The following is an 18,667-nucleotide window of genomic DNA, read 5'->3' on the forward strand; positions in this document are numbered from 1 at the left end:
TTTTTTAAGATTTATTAGAGAGAGAGAGAGAGAGCACCAGCAGGGGAGGAGCACACGGGTGAGGGAGAAGCAGGCTCCCCGCTGAGCAGGGAGCCTAATGGAGGTCTTAATCCCGGGACTCTGGGATCATGAACTGAGCTGAAGGCAGACGCTTAACCAACTGAGCCACCCGGGCACCCCAAGTAGTCAGATTCTTAAGAGACAAAGGAGAAATAATTAATGCAATTCGATTTATTGAATATGAAAATTGAGGGAAAGGAAGAAATCAGTGATGGTATTCAAATTTCTGTCTTTAGGGCGCCTGGGTGGCTCAGTTGGTTAAGCGACTGCCTTCGGCTCAGGTCATGATCCTGGAGTCCCGGGATCGAGTCCCACATCGGGCTCCCTGCTCAGCAGAGAGTCTGCTTCTCCTTCTCACCCTCCTCCCTCTCATGCTCTCTGTCTCTCATTCTCTCTCTCAAATAAATAAATAAAATCTTAAAAAAAAAAAAAAAAAAAAATTTCTGTCTTTAAACATCCATGTTAATAGAGGCTCCCACTATCCACCATCGATTTACTTACCCTTTTCACCCCAGTTATATATAAGACAGTTTCAGAATTATTAACCTGTACCTCCGTGACAAACAACTTCATCGGCTAGTATGCAGTGCTTAGGTACACGTCTTTGTACCTTTAGTCTTACAGTTTTCACTCAAAACCCTGTGTAAGGTTACTTAGGTCAGTGAGTTAACTTTTCAGTGAGGTTAACTCAAACATTTGTAATACAGTTAAATTCCTTTGTCATAGTCTGCATTCTGTCCTCCATCCCCTGATCCCTGATTGTTGCTTTGTTGTTCATATTGTTTGGTATACATCAAAGTTCTTTTTTTTTTTAAAGGTTTTTATTTATTTATTGAGAGAGAGAGTATGATAGAGAGCATGAGAGGGAGGAGGGTCAGAGGGAGAAACAAACTCCCTGCTGAGCCGGGAGCCCGATGCGGGACTCGATCCCAGGACTCCAGGATCATGACCTGAGCCGAAGGCAGTCGCTTAACCAACTGAGCCACGCAGGCGCCCCATGTTTGGTATACATTAAAGTTCTTTGTGAGGTAAATTTATATGGGTTTTGACACTTTGCAATCTCTTTTTGAAAATGTGTCCTGTACTGAGGACGGGCTGACACTGGCACTGTCCTGAGGACGGGCCGTGGTGGCGCTGTCCTGAGGACGGGCCGTGGCGGCGCTGTACTGAGGACAGGCTGACAACTGGCACTGTCCTGAGGACGGGCTGACACTGGCACTGTCCTGAGGACGGGCCGTGGTGGCGCTGTCCTGAGGACGGGCTGACACTGGCACTGTCCTGAGGACGGGCCGTGGCGGCGCTGTCCTGAGGACGGGCTGACACTGGCACTGTCCTGAGGACGGGCTGACACTGGCACTGTCCTGAGGACGGGCCGTGGCGGCGCTGTCCTGAGGACGGGCTGACACTGGCACTGTACTGAGGACGGGCCGTGACGGCGCTGTACTGAGGACAGGCTGACAACTGGCACTGTCCTGAGGACGGGCTGACACTGGCACGGGCCGTGACGGCGCTGTACTGAGGACGGGCCGTGACGGCGCTGTACTGAGGACGGGCTGACACTGGCATTGTCCTGACGACGGGCTGACACTGGCACTGTCCTGAGGACGGGCCGTGACGGCGCTGTCCTGAGGATGGGCTGACACTGGCATTGTCCTGACGACAGGCCGTGATGGCGCTGTCCTGAGGATGGGCTGACACTGGCACTGTCCTGAGGACGGGCCGTGACGGCGCTGTACTGAGGACGGGCTGACACTGGCAGCAGCTTTGGAAGCATAAGGCTGAGACCAGCACGAGGACTACAAATGAGGCCATGGTCAGGTTTATAGCTCAGCAGTCAGGGTTCATGAATCTTCTGTTTTTAGAGATCAGGAATAGCCTTTATAATGAGGGACTTTCATTAGTCACAGATCGGGGTTTAGAGGATTAGTAGATCTCACATACCAGGTAAAGAGTTGTATCATTGCATCACAGAGATAGTGGAACTTAAGTGATGGCAAATGGAATCTGCATGGAAGGACCATATTAGGCTCACATGTTACACAGCCAACAGGTGCAACAGGTAGTGGCAGTGAGTTCTGGAACAGAAAAAATGGTTAGAGATTGTAGGAACTTGAAGGAAGAGATTCTTTCTTTGAACCTCCTGCAGAAATGTTTCTTAAACTGCATTCCTCAACAGCCTGCCTTAGAAACATCTGGGAAGCTTATTTAAAAATTAGAGAATCAGAGTTTCTGGAAGCAGAGCCCAAGAATCAGCATTTTAACCAAACATCCCAAGTAATTCTGGTCCATTCAGAAGTTCGAGAACCCTTGCCTCTATAGTGAGTGGTGAAGTCCCTTGCACCAAGTAGGTGTACCCTTGTGTATTTACTAAATTGAATTGCACATTTGTTCTGATAACTTCTGAGTAGAGGGCTGACTTAGCAAGTGATATTAATAAAAATCCCTAATGCTTACTGAGTGTGTATTCTGTGCTGCAGTCTGTGCTAAGTGCTGTTTGTCAATTAGCTCATTTAATTTGTATGAAGAAGATACTATTATTATTCTCTCTTAACAGAAGATTGATAGGAAAGTCAGGTTTAGAACGTTTAGATAACTTGCCCAAGATCACAAAAGATTCTTCAGTGGTAGGTGCAGAATTCAAAGCCAGGCATTCTGCCTCCAAAGTCCATGTTATTTCTGACATTGTGGAATCTTTGCCTTTGGGGGTTAATGCTATGCATCCCCATAGTTTCGGAGATAAATAAACCAATCTTAGAATAAGAGACTTAAAATCATACTACCATTGAAGTGCTTCTGCAACTAAAAGTTTGTGTGTGTTCATATTTTACTTATTCAGCTCTCTAGGGAGTAGTGTAATAGTGAGTGATGTTCTTGAGTCCTACGGAGAGGCATGTTTCTTAAGACAATTTAGAATGATTAAAAAAGATAAAACATTTCGAGAAAATTTGCCATGTCACATTACTGTAAAGCTACAGTACCATAGAGCATAAGGGTAAGAGCACATATTAATAGACCTTTAAACTTGAAATGGCTTGTTCAGCTCCCTTTTACAAAAGAAGGGAACTGAGCCCCCGAAAACTCAGAATCTTTGGGCAATATCGTCAGCCCCAGATGTCCTGATTCGGTCCACACCATTTCCGCTTTCATTCTGCTTCTTTCTTAAGTCTCTTTATGAAACAATTAAAATTTATAACTGGAATTATTTTAAAAATCCATTCCATTTAGATGAACCTAATTAAAAGGTGTACAGATATTCACTGGAGGATGACAATTTGTAGCTGAAATTAGAAGCAAATCTATTCTGGTAAAGTTGGAAGGAATGTTGGGTGCAGTTGCAAAAAATAGATGTGAGTAAATGACTTAGGATATTTAAGTAGAAAAGTTTGTTTTAAAACAAAGGCTTTTGTAGAATGCATTATTTATGGGAGCTTACATTCAGTTTTGGTTTTCTAGCTTTTTAAAAGGTCTAAAGTAATTCAAGAGTATAAAAATAGGAAAACAGCTGGTTGAGTTCTAGATTCGTTGAAAATGTGGATTTGAAGTAACAGTGCCTCTTTGTCTTAGAATTTTGTGAATTCAGAAAGAATCTCAGAGAAAAGACAATTTATGATTTTAACTTTAAAACATACATTAAAATAGTGGATCTCAAATTTTGCCACACTTCAGAATCACCTGGAGGACTTGTTAAACTACAGATTGCTGTTTACCGCCCCAGAGTTTCAAATCCAGTTGTTTGGTGTGAAGGACCCAAAAGCTTACATTTCTAACAAGTTCCCAGGTGGTGCTAATGCACCTGGTCCGGTGACCACACTTTTAGAACTACTGGGTTGGAGAAAACAAATTATAATAAAAAGCAATCATAATTTTGTGAGGTAATTATAGACTGAAAGCTGGTTTCTTTGATATCTGCTACATAAAAAATTTCTGTTGACTCATGTTTTCATACTTTATAGTAATAGTAAAACCATAATGATGACACTGAGAGACTATGATATTTGAAGTCCCTTCTGAGTCATTATGATAAGATGAAATTATATTAAATGTGGCCTATGTTAGAGTGTGTTTTTTTGGTAATAGTTGTTGTCTGGAGATTAGGACTGTGTGTGTGAAATACATTAGGGTAGCTCTCCAGTTACTCCACATCCTCATCAACACTTGATATGGGCAGTCTTCTTAATTTCAGCTATTCTAATAAACACAAAGTGGTATCTTACAGTGTTTAAATTTGCATTTCCCTACTGACCAGTAATGTTGAACACCTTTTCGTGGGCTTATTTGGCATTTACCTCTTTGGTGAAGTATCTATCCAAATCTTGTTCCATTTGTTATGGCTTTTTATTATTATTCAATTTTGAGAATATATATATTCTGAATACAGTTTTTTTATGAGATATATGATTTGTATTTTCTCCCACTCTGTGCTCTTAACAGATTTGGAGGAACAGAAGTTTTTAATTTTGATGATCTCCAATTTATCAATTTATTCTCTTATGGCTTGTGTTTTAGTGTTGTATTTAAGAACTCTTTTCTTAACCCAAGATCTCAAAGATTTTCTTCATAATTTTTTCTAGAAGTTTTATGGTTTTGATTTTACATTTAGATTTGTGATCCATTCTGACTGTTTTTGGCTCGAAGTATGGATCAAAGGTGTTTTGTTCTGTTTTGTTTTGTCCTGCATATGATAGCCAGTTGTGCCATCAACTTGTTGAAATGACTGTTCTTTCTTCACTGAATTGCCTCAGCTCCTTTGTCAAATCATTCATCCATATACCTCTGTTTGTATATCTGGACTCTGTTTTGTTCTGTTGATCTGTTTGTCTGTATTCCAATACCACCCTACTTGGATTACTGAAGCTTTATATTATAATAAGTCTTGAAACTGGGTAGTGTTGGGCCTCCAGCTGTCTTTTTCAAGGTTGTTTTGGCTATTCTGGGTCCTTTGCATTTTCCGTATGAACTTTAGAATCTGTGTCAATTCTATGAAAAAGGTCAGCTGAGATTTTGATTGATATTGTGTGCCCTGCAACCTGAAAACTCCCTCAATATAGTAAGGGGGGGTAGTTACAGGTTTCACGTCATGTTTCCTATTACCCTGATTCCTCTTCCTGGCATGACTTCTAGCATCTTGCAAACCATTATTTATTTATATATTTTCAGTTTGAATTTTTTGTTTCAGGCAGGAGAATAAATTTGGTCCCGGTTACTCAGTCTTGGCCAGAAGTGGAAATACTGTGGTAGGGTTTTGATAAACAAGAGAGTAACCTCAGATTTGTTCTTGAGCATATTGGTAACGACACGGAAGAAGGACTGGAGGGGAGAGAGGGTGAAAAAGGAAATCACTAAAGAAGCAAAGCAGTAATCTGAGGAAGAAATAATAAGGATTGAAAGTAAGGCAGCTGTGGTTGAAAAGGGAGGAAAAGAGAATAGTCGACTCGAGTGGGCCGAATTGCTAGAACCGGTGAGCAGTTAGATGTGGAGAATGCTAGAGGGAGGAGTCTAAGATGACTTCAGGGTTTGGGTTTTGCATGTCCGTTCACTTTGGCTGCCGAGACTGGGTGCCTGTACGTGGCATGTGATTGATTGGAAGCTCCCAGTTTACAAATAGTACGTAGTGTTACAGAAGCAGTTACTTACTCATTGAATATTCATAGTTCTTTATCTCTTAACTTTGCAGTCCCTTATAAGTGTCATCCAGAAACAGATATTAGTGGCTGATAATTCCCGTTCCAGAAGTAGTTTACTTTCCCCAACAGAGTTCTCTGAGCTGTTTCTAGTAGATTGAAGTGTTTATGGATCATTATTTCTTTGTTAAAGAGGAAAGAGGTTTTTTTAAAGGAGGCAAGACAAGCAATTTTGGGAGTCACTACTGATTTAAGTCAAAGTTATGAAAATAAAACATCTTAGAAATGGTGAGATATGTAATGAAAACAAAGAATTGTAAGTTCTTCTCAAGAACGTGCACTATGCGTAGGTACAACTATAAGGGAATATGCTGTATCAGGTGGGATAGGTATTACAATGTTTGTGGCAAATTATGATCGATTTATTTTCTGGAGCTGTCAGTGATTTAAGTTTTGACAGATTGATTTGCCATTGTTCTCGTGAAATCAGATTTATTTTTGAGTATAGTTGACACTGTTAATTAGTCTCAGGTATAACTTGACACGTTTTACATTATGCCATGTTCACTACAAATCAAATTTATTTTACTTTTCCGAAAATAACAAGCATAGAAATTCTCCTCTGGCAGGAATGGAACATACAGTTGTTCCCTCCTCTTGTGACTGTGCCTCTCTTTCCTTGAAATGTTTCTCAGAACAAACTACTCATTTAGACCAACACTTGAGAATAACAGAGATTACAGTTCCTGTCATCGTAGATTTTATAATCTAACGAACTTCTAATCAGATCTTCTCAAGCGTATTTTTATAATATATATATAAAAGATTTTATTTATTTATTTGACAGAGAGAGCGACAGAGGGAACACAAGCAGGGGGAGTGGGAGAGGGAGAAGCAGGCTCCCCGCGGAGCAGGGAGCCCGATGCGGGGCTCGATCCCAGGACCCTGGGATCATGATTGAGCTAAAGGCAGACGCCTAACGACTGAGCCACCCAGGCGCCCCTATAATATATATATATTTTTTAGAGTAGGCTCCGTGCCCAGCATGGAGCCCAATGTAGGGCTTGAACTCATGACCCTGAGATCAAGACCTGAGCTGAACTCAAGAGTTGGACACTTAACTGACTGAATCACCCAGGTGCCCCTCACTTATTTTTATATTTTTTGAGGACTTAATTTCTGTTTCATTAACTTTCTATTTTAAAGTAGGCTGACCCCATTTGAAATTTTTTCCTGGTATACATTTATTTAAAATGAATACGGAGATAGGCTGGTCTAAGGCAGTTGCTGTCCATGTGCAAGCAAAAGATCATTAACCTTTTTTTGAGTAGCAGTCTCATTTATGAGCTTGATTACCCTAGTTCCTCTTCACCCCCCCCCTTTTTTAAATTGTGGTTGCCCTGGTACAGTAGGGATGAGTTTTAGTCTAATATGGATACATCTTAGGAAGCCATTTGGCAAAGTCTTAGGACATGGAGAAATGTGTTATGCCCAGAGGGTGATGGTTATTGAGATAGTTAGGAAAATGGATTCTGTTATTTAATAGACCCCCCCATTTGAATGTTCCCTCTACAGCTCATTGGCTGTATAACCTTGGTTCAGGGTACTTAACCTCTCTGAGCCCATTTTTTTGTTCCATTGGATAGGGATAATGATGGTGTCTCCTTCACAGAGTTATTATAAGGATTGAATGAAATGATGTGTATAAGTTGCTTAGCATAGTGTCTGGCACATAGTGAGTGCTCAGTAAATGTTATTATTTAATTTCTTGAAAGAAAACTAGTAATCAACACATGATCGCAGCGGTACACATGTAATAATGGTGTTATCCTAGCCTTCACTGGTTAACCCATGGCTGTAATTGTTTTTAATTTTGGGAGTCCATCTGTAAAAGGGACACTAGCAAATGAAGCACATTTAAATGAAGGCAGGTCAGCTGGGTTGAATGAACTTGATCATTATTTATCCTGGAGAAGCAAAGACTTAAAGGTAGGAAATACTTAAGAGCCACCTTCAGATCTTTGAAAAACTGCTCTGGGAGAGTCGACTGTTTCTGTGTGGCTCACTAATAGCTCTTCTGCAGCTCTGCTGTTGAGGACTAGGGTTCAAGTCCTACTTCTGATATTGGGGCATGACTTCAGTGAATCACTTAACTTCTCTGAGCCTCAGTTTCCTCAGCCATATAAAACAGAGTAAAATCACTATATGGAGTTTTTGAGGTGTAAATAAGTTAATGTGTGTGAGAACAATTCACATTGATTGTTGTCATTGCCTAGAATTGTTCTAGGGTGGTGATGAATCAGCTCTCTCTTTGGAAGGGCTCTAATAATTAGAGCTGTTTGGCAGAGAACAGGCTTTCCCACCACACCAAGAGCCAAACACAGGCAGGGTAGTCCTATCAGGGCTTTTTCGAAATTTTTGCGTGAAGTGGAAATTTGTATAAGCTGTTTGAGAAAAGGTGCAGGGTTTACCTTCTTTGCTGCTCTGTCCAGGCCACCGAACAGAGTGCCAGGCACATGGTCTGTGCTTGGTAAATATTTATTCAATGAGTGAATGTAAGTTCCCCTCTAACCACCCATATTGTATTCTTTGTTTAGCATCTCTCCTTTCTTGTTTTTAATATGTTCATGTTGTATTCTCTGATATATTTGTTTGCTTTAATTTCTGTTGTCCTTTTTAAAAGAGGGTTCCTTATACATAGAATATTTCCATGGAATGATAACCTCATTAGAATGGTTGCTTCTGGGGAGGGAGTTTGGGGATTGGAGACACCACATGATTATGCTGTTTGAGTTTTTCAGCTGTGTGCTTAATTCTCAACCACATGCTTTACTTATTTTATATATTCATTTATTTATTTTTGAGAGGGGGCGGAGCAGGGGGAGAAGCAGACTCCCCGCTGAGCAGGGAGCCTGATGTAGGATCCTGGGACCCTGGGATCGTGACATGAGCTGAAGGCCCACACTTAACCCACTGAGCCACCCAGGCGGCCCTGTGGGTATGTTTTAAAATGGTAGCTACCCATAGCCTGGGATTCATAGGGCTTCTGATGACTAGTAGAGACTAGACTGTATCCAGAGACCGTTTCTACGATTTTGTGAACCTAATCCTTCGTAGAATTTATTTCAAGCAATATTTTGAGTTACACCTTTACCATGGTGGTTTATGGAATATTAACTATATGTTCTAAGGAGATACCTGTCTATATAATGAAAGATGGTCTCCATTACTCTGGGGTAGAACTATGTAAGTCAATTTTACTTGCTCTTTCTCTCTTACAAAAAGGTAAGGTTTAGGAGAATTCCTTTATCTAGAGAACTGATCATTTGTTAGCCCGTGACTTTTGCATGAGCGGGTTATTTTCTTGTGTGTAGTAGTTCAGACCCTTATAGCATGTGCCTTCCATGCTAACTTTAAAGTTAGACCTGAGGTCAGTTTCTAACGTCACCGTGTATTAACTGTGTGACCTGGGGCAAATGATTTAACCTCTATGAGTATCCGTTTCCTTCTTGAATTACTTTTAATAACACCTAATTCACATTGTTGTAACAAAGGATAGAATGAGTAGTATGTTCAAAGTGCACGTTGTCAGTATTCAGTGAAGATTTGTTCTTCTTCTTTTTTTTAATCTATATCTTTCTCCTCTTTTCTCATCCCCAGTGTTTTTGTTTGAGAATTTAAACCCGAATTCAGCCTCTGTGGATAGGGGTGAGAGCATTTGTTTAGCCTCTGCTTCAGTCTGGTGAACATCTGGTGCACACCTACTCATCTTTCAAGATACAGTACACATTTATCCCCTCACCTGTTAAACCTTTCCTACCTTCTGTGGGCAGGAGTAGCTAGCTGCTCCTTGCTTGAACGCATTTTTTCCCCTCTGCCTGGCATATAGTAAGTACTTAAGCATATACTAGGTAAATGGGCTTCTGGATATGAGTTGGTAGGGGTAAGTTGACAGAGCTTCTCATTGAGGATTGCAGTTTTGTGAGTTCAACTTAGTGCTTTGGTCTCAAGTTAGAAAAAACAGCTGAGAGAGTTATGGAGGTGACCTTCACTTGATACCTTTTGGTTCTAAGAGTAAAATGCTTTCAGCATTTAGGCTAATTACATTTGCAGAGTAGTTTTCCATTCGGCGGTAATTATAATGACAAGATTTTTTGTTTGTGCTTACCATGGGCCAGGCCCTGTGCTGATCATTTTGTCTGTGTTTTCTTTTTTTTTTTTTAAAGATTTTATTTATTTATTTGAGAGAGAGAATGAGAGATAGAGAGCACGAGAGGGAAGAGGGTCAGAGGGAGAAGCAGACTCCCTGCCGAGCAGGGAGCCCGACGCGGGACTCGATCCCGGGACTCCAGGATCATGACCTGAGCCGAAGGCAGTCGCTTAACCAACTGAGCCACCCAGGCGCCCTTGTCTGTGTTTTCTCATTTAGTCCTTACCTTGGCTTTATGAGTTAAATACGTTATTGTACCCATTCCACAGAAGAGGAAACTCTAATATGGTGACTGACCAAAGACTGCATAGCTAGAAAGTTAATAGAGCCTAGATTTGAGTATAACCTGACTCCAGAGCTGGCTTTTTGAGTTCCTGTATTATACAACTTCCTTCTTCTGTATTATTGACAAGAAAATTGTATGGATGAGTAAAGAGGATTGTAAAGATCAATATTTCTTGAAGATTTCCCCCACATTCGCTGCGTTTATAGTTGCGTACCAGTTTGTACCATAACTCTGTTCTACTCTTCACTATTATTTCTGGTGGGAGGCAGTTATAGAATGTGGATTTGGTTTTTACTTTTCCTCCACACTAATATCTGTGGGGAGGAATAATTATGGCTAAAGTACAGTGTAGTGAGAAGTAACAAGTTTCTATTAAATATTGCTCAAGCAGTGAGTAAGTCATTAAATTTGACTCCTGATGAATATATAATGATTGCTTAATACTAGGCTGCCAGGAAAAACATACACACACACCCACTCACAGAGGTAGGTGTGTATGTAGGTATATGTTGCTAGAGATAGTTGGAGCTGTATTTTAAGAGAGGAAGGGGTTGTTTTGTTTTGTTTTTTGTTTTTTTGTGGAGGGAGGGAAAGGTATGATTTATACTGTCATTTGTTTGAGTTCATCCTGAAAGACGAAATTTCTTGTTTACAAAATATAGAAGAATCTCTGAAGAGATTAGGAAGAGATTTGTTTCAAAAAGTAAAATCTCTCTATTCCATGTTCCATCTGTTCTAGGAAATTTAAAATCCAGCCAGGCAATTCCCTGCCTCGTTTTCTTCCCTGCTCCTTGCCAGAATGGACATATGTACTTTATGGTGTGGATATTTATCAGATCCTTCTAGGTGTGTGATTCATGTTGAATTGGAGTCAGCAACCCCAGAAGAACACTAAATGGCTGCTTTGTCTTAGTCTGGCATTTTATTGATCAAATGCATGGAGTTAATTTAATCAACTATATGTAATTCGTATTGTTCCTGTTCAGACATGCCCGTATGACTTTGTAGAATAAAGAACACCAGATTCTGCAGTTTTTATTTGTTTAGGACAGATTTCAGGAAACAACTTGGCCAGGGACAGAACTATATAATTGAATCAGGAACAAAAAGTTGGAAGGGATAAGCAGATGAAATTTGTCTTGAGGGTGTGCCCCCCTAACACACACACATTCACACATGTCCTAGTTGTAAAGGTAGGGAAGTTTTATGGACCTATAAGACATGAAGCATTTGGTCCTACTCTGGAGATTAGGGAGGATTCAGGAAAGGGATCTGTGGCTGAGACCATAGAGAACAGCAGAGCGAAGCAAAAAGACATCTGGTAGTGTAGAGAGGTGGTACCCAGATGTGTATGGACGTGTTAGAGGAAAGAGGAGGGAAAATGTCCTCTTTTTCATGTCTGTTTCACTGAAGGCAATTCTACTGAGGACCTGAGGGGTTGCTAAGAGAACTTGCTTGGCTCTACTAGGTACTACATGTGCTTGGCCCTGTTTCAACTGTGTTTCCCAAACCTCAGAACTGGGCCTTAGGGAAGAGACTTTATTTCTCTCTAGTGCATATGCCTTGAGCTGCAGCTCTAGGCAGCTGTGGCTAGGGAGGGGCCTTATTTAGAATAGTTGGTCTACAGGCTGCATCTCTTAGCTGCATGTCTTCCCTTCCCTTCCTTTCTGCCGAACTGGTCGTTGGTCTGGAACAAGAGTTTGATTGCTCTACCTGCCATGCCCACCTGGACTTGGAGAAGCCAAGATAAAGAATCTGCTGCTCCTTCACTTTTAACCAATGGCCTAAAATGGCATTATATTGAGCAAATAATATGTGAAGAGACCCTAGCCAATCTTGGAACTCACTCTGAATGATAAACTCTCATGAGTCCATGCTGTGCTACGCGAGAATTACCATATTGCTGTAGCCTTATTAGCCATATCTTTTGGTTATAAATAGAGGACTTGGCAATTGCCTCACACTAGTCTGCATCTGTAAAAGTAGCTAGTTTGTCATCTCCCTTCCATTTCTTTCTCAGACCTATCTCTTGGCCTCATTTTGCCCTGGACTTTCATACTTGAGACAACTAGCATTGATTGTTACTCTTTTGCTTTTATAACTTGTTCCTGCTATCACCTTTCTCTCATTGAAGCCTCATGAATTTTGTTTTAAGTTGAAGGGATTGCAACACGAAATCACCCATTTCTGCTTAGTGTTGTACAGATCATGTAACTTTAATGCCTTATTCAACACTTCAAACAGGGAATAGTAATAGAATATTGCTGTTGGTGCGTTTTGACATTGGGTAACAGATGACGTGTCTAATGAATAGCGTGGCTGCTTAGATTGCATAATTATAGGTTTGTTTGACTTTAGGAAAATCATACTCAGGCCAACTGCATCCATTCAGACACTCTTTATATTCTATAAATGTCAGAGCACTTGAGTCTAAAAAGAAGTTGTCGTTCAGTGACATTATTCTTCTAAGGTTTGCCACTGAACAGGAAAAAGAAAAATGAAAGAGAAACCATCTTTTAAAAATGGGTTTCGGGGAGCCTGGGTGACTCAGTCGTTAAGCATCTGCCTCCAGCTCGGGTCATGATCGCAGGGTCCTGGGATCGAGCCCCCGCATCGGGCTCCCTGCTCAGCAAGGAGCCTGCTTCTGCCTCTCCCACAGCCCCCTACTTGTGTTCCCTCTCTCGCTTTGTCTCTCTCTGTCAAATAAATAAATAAAATCTTAAAAAAAAATAAAAATGGGTTTCATTCTTTGGCCCTCTCTGGTCTAAATAACATTTTTAAAGTTCTTCGGGTACTATTAACAGTCTGTAGTATTCAGGACGGTGCTGACCAGGATCCCTCGGCACAGACACTCAGATTTGAAGGAGGACAGCCCTGCTACCGACATACTTACAGAAACAGTTATAATTTTATACTGTAAATCGGAGATTATCTGTGCCCTCTGGACTTGATTTGCTGGAGCAGGGCGGGGGGTTATATTGAAGTGAGTTCTTGTGCTAACTTCTTGGAACAGTTTCCTAATTAATGCACCAGATGTGTTGTTACACAGGCCTTGCAGACTCCCCAAGCTCTCAATGAGACTTCCCTATGTAGTTATTGGCTTATAGAGGAATGTTCAAGTATATCACTTAGGTTCATTTGATTAATACAAGCGAAGGTTGATTTTAATAAATGCTCATTGAATGGCACATCGAAGAAATGTGAATATTCCTAGATTCCCCAGGCCCCATTTGGCCAGGGGGAGGCAGTCAGAGGCATAGATGATAGGAATGGTTTCAATACTGGCTGCACTCAGAAGGATCTCTGCTACTAGAAGACTTCCCCTTGAATGTGTCTCTGCTGCGGGTTTGATTTCCTAGCAGCCAGAGTCCCTTTCCTTACCTCTTGGCATGCGGTGGGCGACTTGGTTGCTTTTACAGGCCCTCCAGCTGGCCTTGCTGATGTGAAAAGTCACTCTCTTGGGACGCCTGGGTGGCTCAGTCGCTAAGCGTCTGCCTTCGGCTCAGGTCATGATCCCAGGGTCCTGGGATCGAGCCCCGCATCGGGCTCCCTGCTCAGTGGGAAGCCTGCTTCTCCCTCTCCCACTCCCCCTGCTTGTGTTCCCTCTCTCGCTGTTTCTGTCTCTGTCAAATAAATAAAATCTTAAAAAAAACAAAACAAGTCGCTCTCTTCACCACCATTAAAATTTAGTAGTCTTCTAAAGGGGGAGAATCGTTTTCTTTTTGTTACGAGTTTCCTCGATGTAAGGAATTTGGAAGAGTTTTTATGGGACCAGGTCTGTAGCAGTTGCGTGACATTGCCTGGTGTCTTACTTGGAATGGACCACCAAGGGGCTGAAATGATGAGGCTGGGGGCCAAGACTTTCTCCCCAGTGAGGGTTTGTTCCCTGGATACTCATGGAGGAGTTGGAGGTGCTTGTCCTTCTCCTCATGGTTATGCACCTGTCAGCAGAGGCAGGCAAGTGTGCAAACTCTGCTGCTGGAAAGCCTGAGTTGGCAGCCTCCCTGTGCCCCTCACTACGTCTGTGGTGCTGAGCAGGTTCCTTCAGCTGCTCAGTTTTTCACTTTTCTCGTTGGTAAAGTGCAGATAAAAGAGTTGCTGTGAGGTTTACAGTAAATGGTGTGCTCAGTATAGTCTTGGCACATAATAAAGCACTTACTAATTATTAGCTACAGCTATTATTGTTACGTATTTTTCATCATCGTTACTGCTCTTCATGCTTTATCAGCTGCACCGATCTCCTGTAATGCCAGGCTTTTGTGGTACAGTAGTAATTTCTTCTCTGGGATTGTCATTTTGTGAATATTAACATTATTTGTGTACTTCTCTTCCTCCACCTCCCTTGCCCCCCACGTGCTGGTAGCCAAGCTTTTTCCGATGGAAGAATCTCCATGAAAATATAATGGGCGAATGAGTTTATATCAGATGTCTTCATTACACTTTAATTCAATAGATCTCTGAGGCAGGACAATTTATAGTTTGGTGAAGGTTTTTAATTTTCAAATTTATTAAATAATGCCATGTGAGAACATTGAAGGAAGAGATGCTGTTAATTCTTTATTAGTTCCCAAGAACACTAAAGCATCATTCTTGCCCTCAAATGGGTTAAAATCTCTTTGGAGAAATGAGACAAATGCACAGAAGAAGATAAGAATGTTTATGGTTGAAAGTGCCAAAGTATCAAGTATAGTTGTTAAGATAAATTAAGGAAAGGAGGAGAGATCTTTCCGGGCTGGCATGGTTTAAAAGCAGGTAGGGCCTGAGCTCAGCCCTTGAAGGATGTGTAGGATTTAGTTTGGTGTAGATTTTTAGAAAGTCTTTCCCATAAGAGTGGGGGAATTTTGGTAGTGGGATTATATATTGGGCAGTAAAGGGGCAAGGAAACTTTGGCTGGTCAGTCCCTCCACACCCACCCCATCCCCGGTTCACTTTTTAGTCAAAAGCCAACTCCCTGTGTCTGTGTTCATTCCCAGTTCCTCTTGAATCCTTCGGGGATTTATTTGGCCTGTTTGCCTTTTTCATGCAACACCATGCTCTTCCCTCACCTTGATTGTTTAGTAGGGCAGGACACAGATTCCCTATGCCTTCTGTAGCCAGGTGTTTCTGAAACATGAATACAAATCGTGGTTTTAAGAGAGATTATTATTGCAATAGGGAAATAAAGGTTAACAAGAAGAACAGCAAGAATCACCAAAAGAATCTTAAAATGTAAGGTTGCTACTTGATAGGTATGTTCTCATGGTCTTTCTTCCAGATTCCTTTTGCTGTGGGACTCCTTCTAGTTCATAGGTCTCTGGTCTCCAGCCCTCCTCTCTGGTGGACGGAGACACTGACTTTAGCCAGAAGTGATCTGACCTAGCTCACATCCAGGTGGGGCGTGAGTGTCAGTTCCTCTCAGGACTAGCTTCCTGATCTTTTCTGGTGTTTTCCCCCTTGCCTCTGGCTGCACTATTCATCACTTAGGTCCTTCAGCCTGTCCCAACATTCTTGGGCCCTGGAGCCTTTCCTGAGGCTGCAGGAAGCCCCAGATGACTTCCAAAGATTCTTGCCTTAGGCTTCATGCCATCAAACCTGACCCAGCCATCACTCATTTTCTCCTTTGCAGGCAAGGTCTCCTTGGCCTTGTAATTTGAAATTGCCGTCTGGTTCATGTCTTGCTAGCATCCTTGGGACCTTGATAATGAGAACCATGATCCCATTTGTTTTATTTTGCAAACTCTTTTCATAGCATTTTTAATGTCAAAAGCACATTTTTATGTGCTTTCAAAAATAAACTCATTTAATTCCAGAGGGAGATTGCCAACATTATATCGATTTCCACAGAGTAATCAAATACAGTAAAATGCCTGCCTTTATGTAAGTCACAAACCATCATGTTAGGATATAAAATTGCTTAAAATTCTCTTTCTGATCATCAAGTAATTAATATGATTTTTAACGAACAGTTGCTGTACGCATAGCAGATACACGTTGGTATCAGCAACACCTAAACAGTTTGTCTCCCCTTTTAACATTTGGACATTTTCACAACATTGACCTGTAATTGATGGTCTGACAGTTTTATTTGTAATATGACTTGGGTCCTTTCTCACACACTATTTTGTTAAAAATGTATTTAATTTTGGGAATGTAAATAACAGATTTTTCTTATGTAAGTACTACCCCCTTCCCCCTCCTCAAAAACAAAAGACCTTATATTGGGATATATATATACAGTCTGTGAAGTCTGGGTGATATAAGCCAAGAGACATTCTACCAGAAGCAAGTTAATCCAGGAGATATTTTCTGAAATGTGTTTATAATTGACTATTGTAAAATTGAAACATAATTTTAAAGTCTAGGACAATCACTTTCAAAAGCCAAATGTAAGTGTATATATTATTTCTTGACTTTGGGATTATCTGTCCTATTGTTCTGTAGAGTAGACAAGAGAAATCCTGACATTTGTCTGAGCTAAGGTATTTGAATGGAGAATCTTTGAGTGTGTGCATTCCCAAATGTGACTAAGTCAGCTTTACTAAATTCTTTTCATTCAGCTTTTTTAATATTAAAATTTGTATTGTTTTGTGTTCTTGATCTTCCCCTATACTTAGAACTTGAAAAAAAGTTTAAAAGCACTTAAGAACATTTCTCTGCTTTTCCAATCTGCTAGTCACTCTGTAGTCTACTGTTACGCAAGGGTATTTTAATTTTTTAAACGTAGTAAGCATAATTGTTTCATACTCTAACTGATAGATAATTCCAATATCTGAAACATTTGTAGATGTGTTTCTGCTGATTCTTACTCTTGGTGTCTTGTTTTCTTGTGTTTTTTAAGGTTTGTAAGGTTTTTCTGTTGATTTTGTTTTATTTTTTTCCCCCTGTAATCTGATCATTCTCCTTCACAATTATTTGTATGAATTAATTGAGGCCTGGGATAAAAATGTCTTCTTCAGAGGGGAGTACCTGGAGGTACTATTTCAGTGTGAGACCACCTCACACCAAGATCAGGGCTTGGGTTCCCCGGACCATTCAGGTGAGGGGAACCCAGGCTGCAAACCCAGGACAGCTGGCTTTTGGCCATAGGTTTTCAGAAACAGGTTTGTTTTCTTTCTCTCTTACGTCTTTTCTGCTCAGTGGCCAGGGCCAACCCTGCTGCAGCCTGGAGGAGCTGGGTGGCATTACTTGGGTTCCTCTGTATTCTGAGGAGTAGAGACCCAGCTGGCGTGGGGGAGGGATGTGACTGTGGTGTTCTGTGCTCTGCCTTGCTTTTTCTGTTTTCTCTAGATTTTGCCCTGGTTGTTTCTGTCTTGTAACTCTCTTGTTTTTAAGGAGTTTCCTTCCTTCCTTCTTTCCTCCCTCCCTCCCTCTGCCCCTTCCTTTCTTCTCTCCCTCTCCCCTCCCTCCCTCCAGTCCTTCCTTTATTTTAACTGAGTGTTTTTCTGGTTTTCAGTAGAACTGGTCCGCATAAGCTACTGTACTAGAAATGGAAATCTTTCTTATTTGATCTTTAATAATCCCGTGAGGTGCATGTGGAGATACATGGCCGGGCTGCTTTAACTGAAAAGGAAAAACTAAAAAAGAAATGGAGGCTGAGAGAAGTGTAGTGGTTGATTTATGATCACACAACTAAGTGGCACAGCTTCAAACTCCTAAGTCTGAGTCTACTTTTTTTTTTCCACTCCGGCCTTTGAGCTTTCTTCTACTGGGTGTATATTCTCAGAATTTTGAATGAGAAGCAGGCCTGAGTTAAGGTCTTTAAAAAATATGCAATACCTTTTACAAAATTGTTTAGATCATTGACTAGTAAGGATTATATTGGAGCAACTTTTTCCAGAGATGGCATTTTAAATGGAAAACAGTAATTGCTTTCTTTTTCTTGCAGCTGAAGTGAGTAGTGAATACAGTATGGACAAGGCAATGGTTGAATTGGCCATGATGGATCGGGAACTAAGCCATTATGTAAAGGCTGTTCAATCTGCAATAAGTCATGTAAGTTTATACCACTCACCTGGTAATATTTGGTTACAGCTCACTGACCTGAAAACAGAAACACATCATCAAAATTCTTCTCTAGCCTTTAATATTTCCTTATCATTACTGTAGCAACCATTAATTTCTTCTTAATTTAGAAGTTTATAGAAAAGGAATCTTAAGTAGTTTCCCAGCTAGGTCACCTAGGTTTATTTAGAATATTACATCCATTTTAGATTTTCTTGCTGGGTTTTTTTTTTTTTTTTTGGTCTTGTAATCTTTAGTGTAAGCCCCCTTCGAATGTGAGTAGATTTTTATAAAATGCTAAAAATTGCATAGAACGTGTTTTTATTGTTATGTTTGCTGCAGCATACAATTTAGACCAGGCTTAGTTACTCATTCTCCAGTTTTAACTAATATGCAGCTATAGCAAAATTCATAGGATCAGATAATATGGGAGAGTTTTAGAGCAAGTTTAAAAATAAAGAAGGCTGACATTTTAGTTTTTCCAGAAGCCAAACTTATTTTTGTTGACTC

General features: G+C 40.8%; 1 protein-coding gene across 2 annotated transcripts in view; it reads left to right on the forward strand.

The window, feature by feature from the left end:
* Positions 1 to 18,667, forward strand: part of NSMCE2 (NSE2 (MMS21) homolog, SMC5-SMC6 complex SUMO ligase) — a 210,215-nt gene that overhangs the window by 19,404 nt on the left and 172,144 nt on the right. For both annotated transcript variants that reach the window (XM_027602694.1, XM_027602684.1), the window contains exon 3: positions 18,042 to 18,148. In XM_027602694.1, coding sequence (XP_027458495.1) covers positions 18,042 to 18,148 — 107 coding nt within the window. The remainder of the gene's footprint in view (positions 1 to 18,041; positions 18,149 to 18,667) is intronic.

The sequence above is a fragment of the Zalophus californianus genome, chromosome 4 (genome assembly GCF_009762305.2).
Source record: "Zalophus californianus isolate mZalCal1 chromosome 4, mZalCal1.pri.v2, whole genome shotgun sequence".
Taxonomy (NCBI): domain Eukaryota; kingdom Metazoa; phylum Chordata; class Mammalia; order Carnivora; family Otariidae; genus Zalophus; species Zalophus californianus.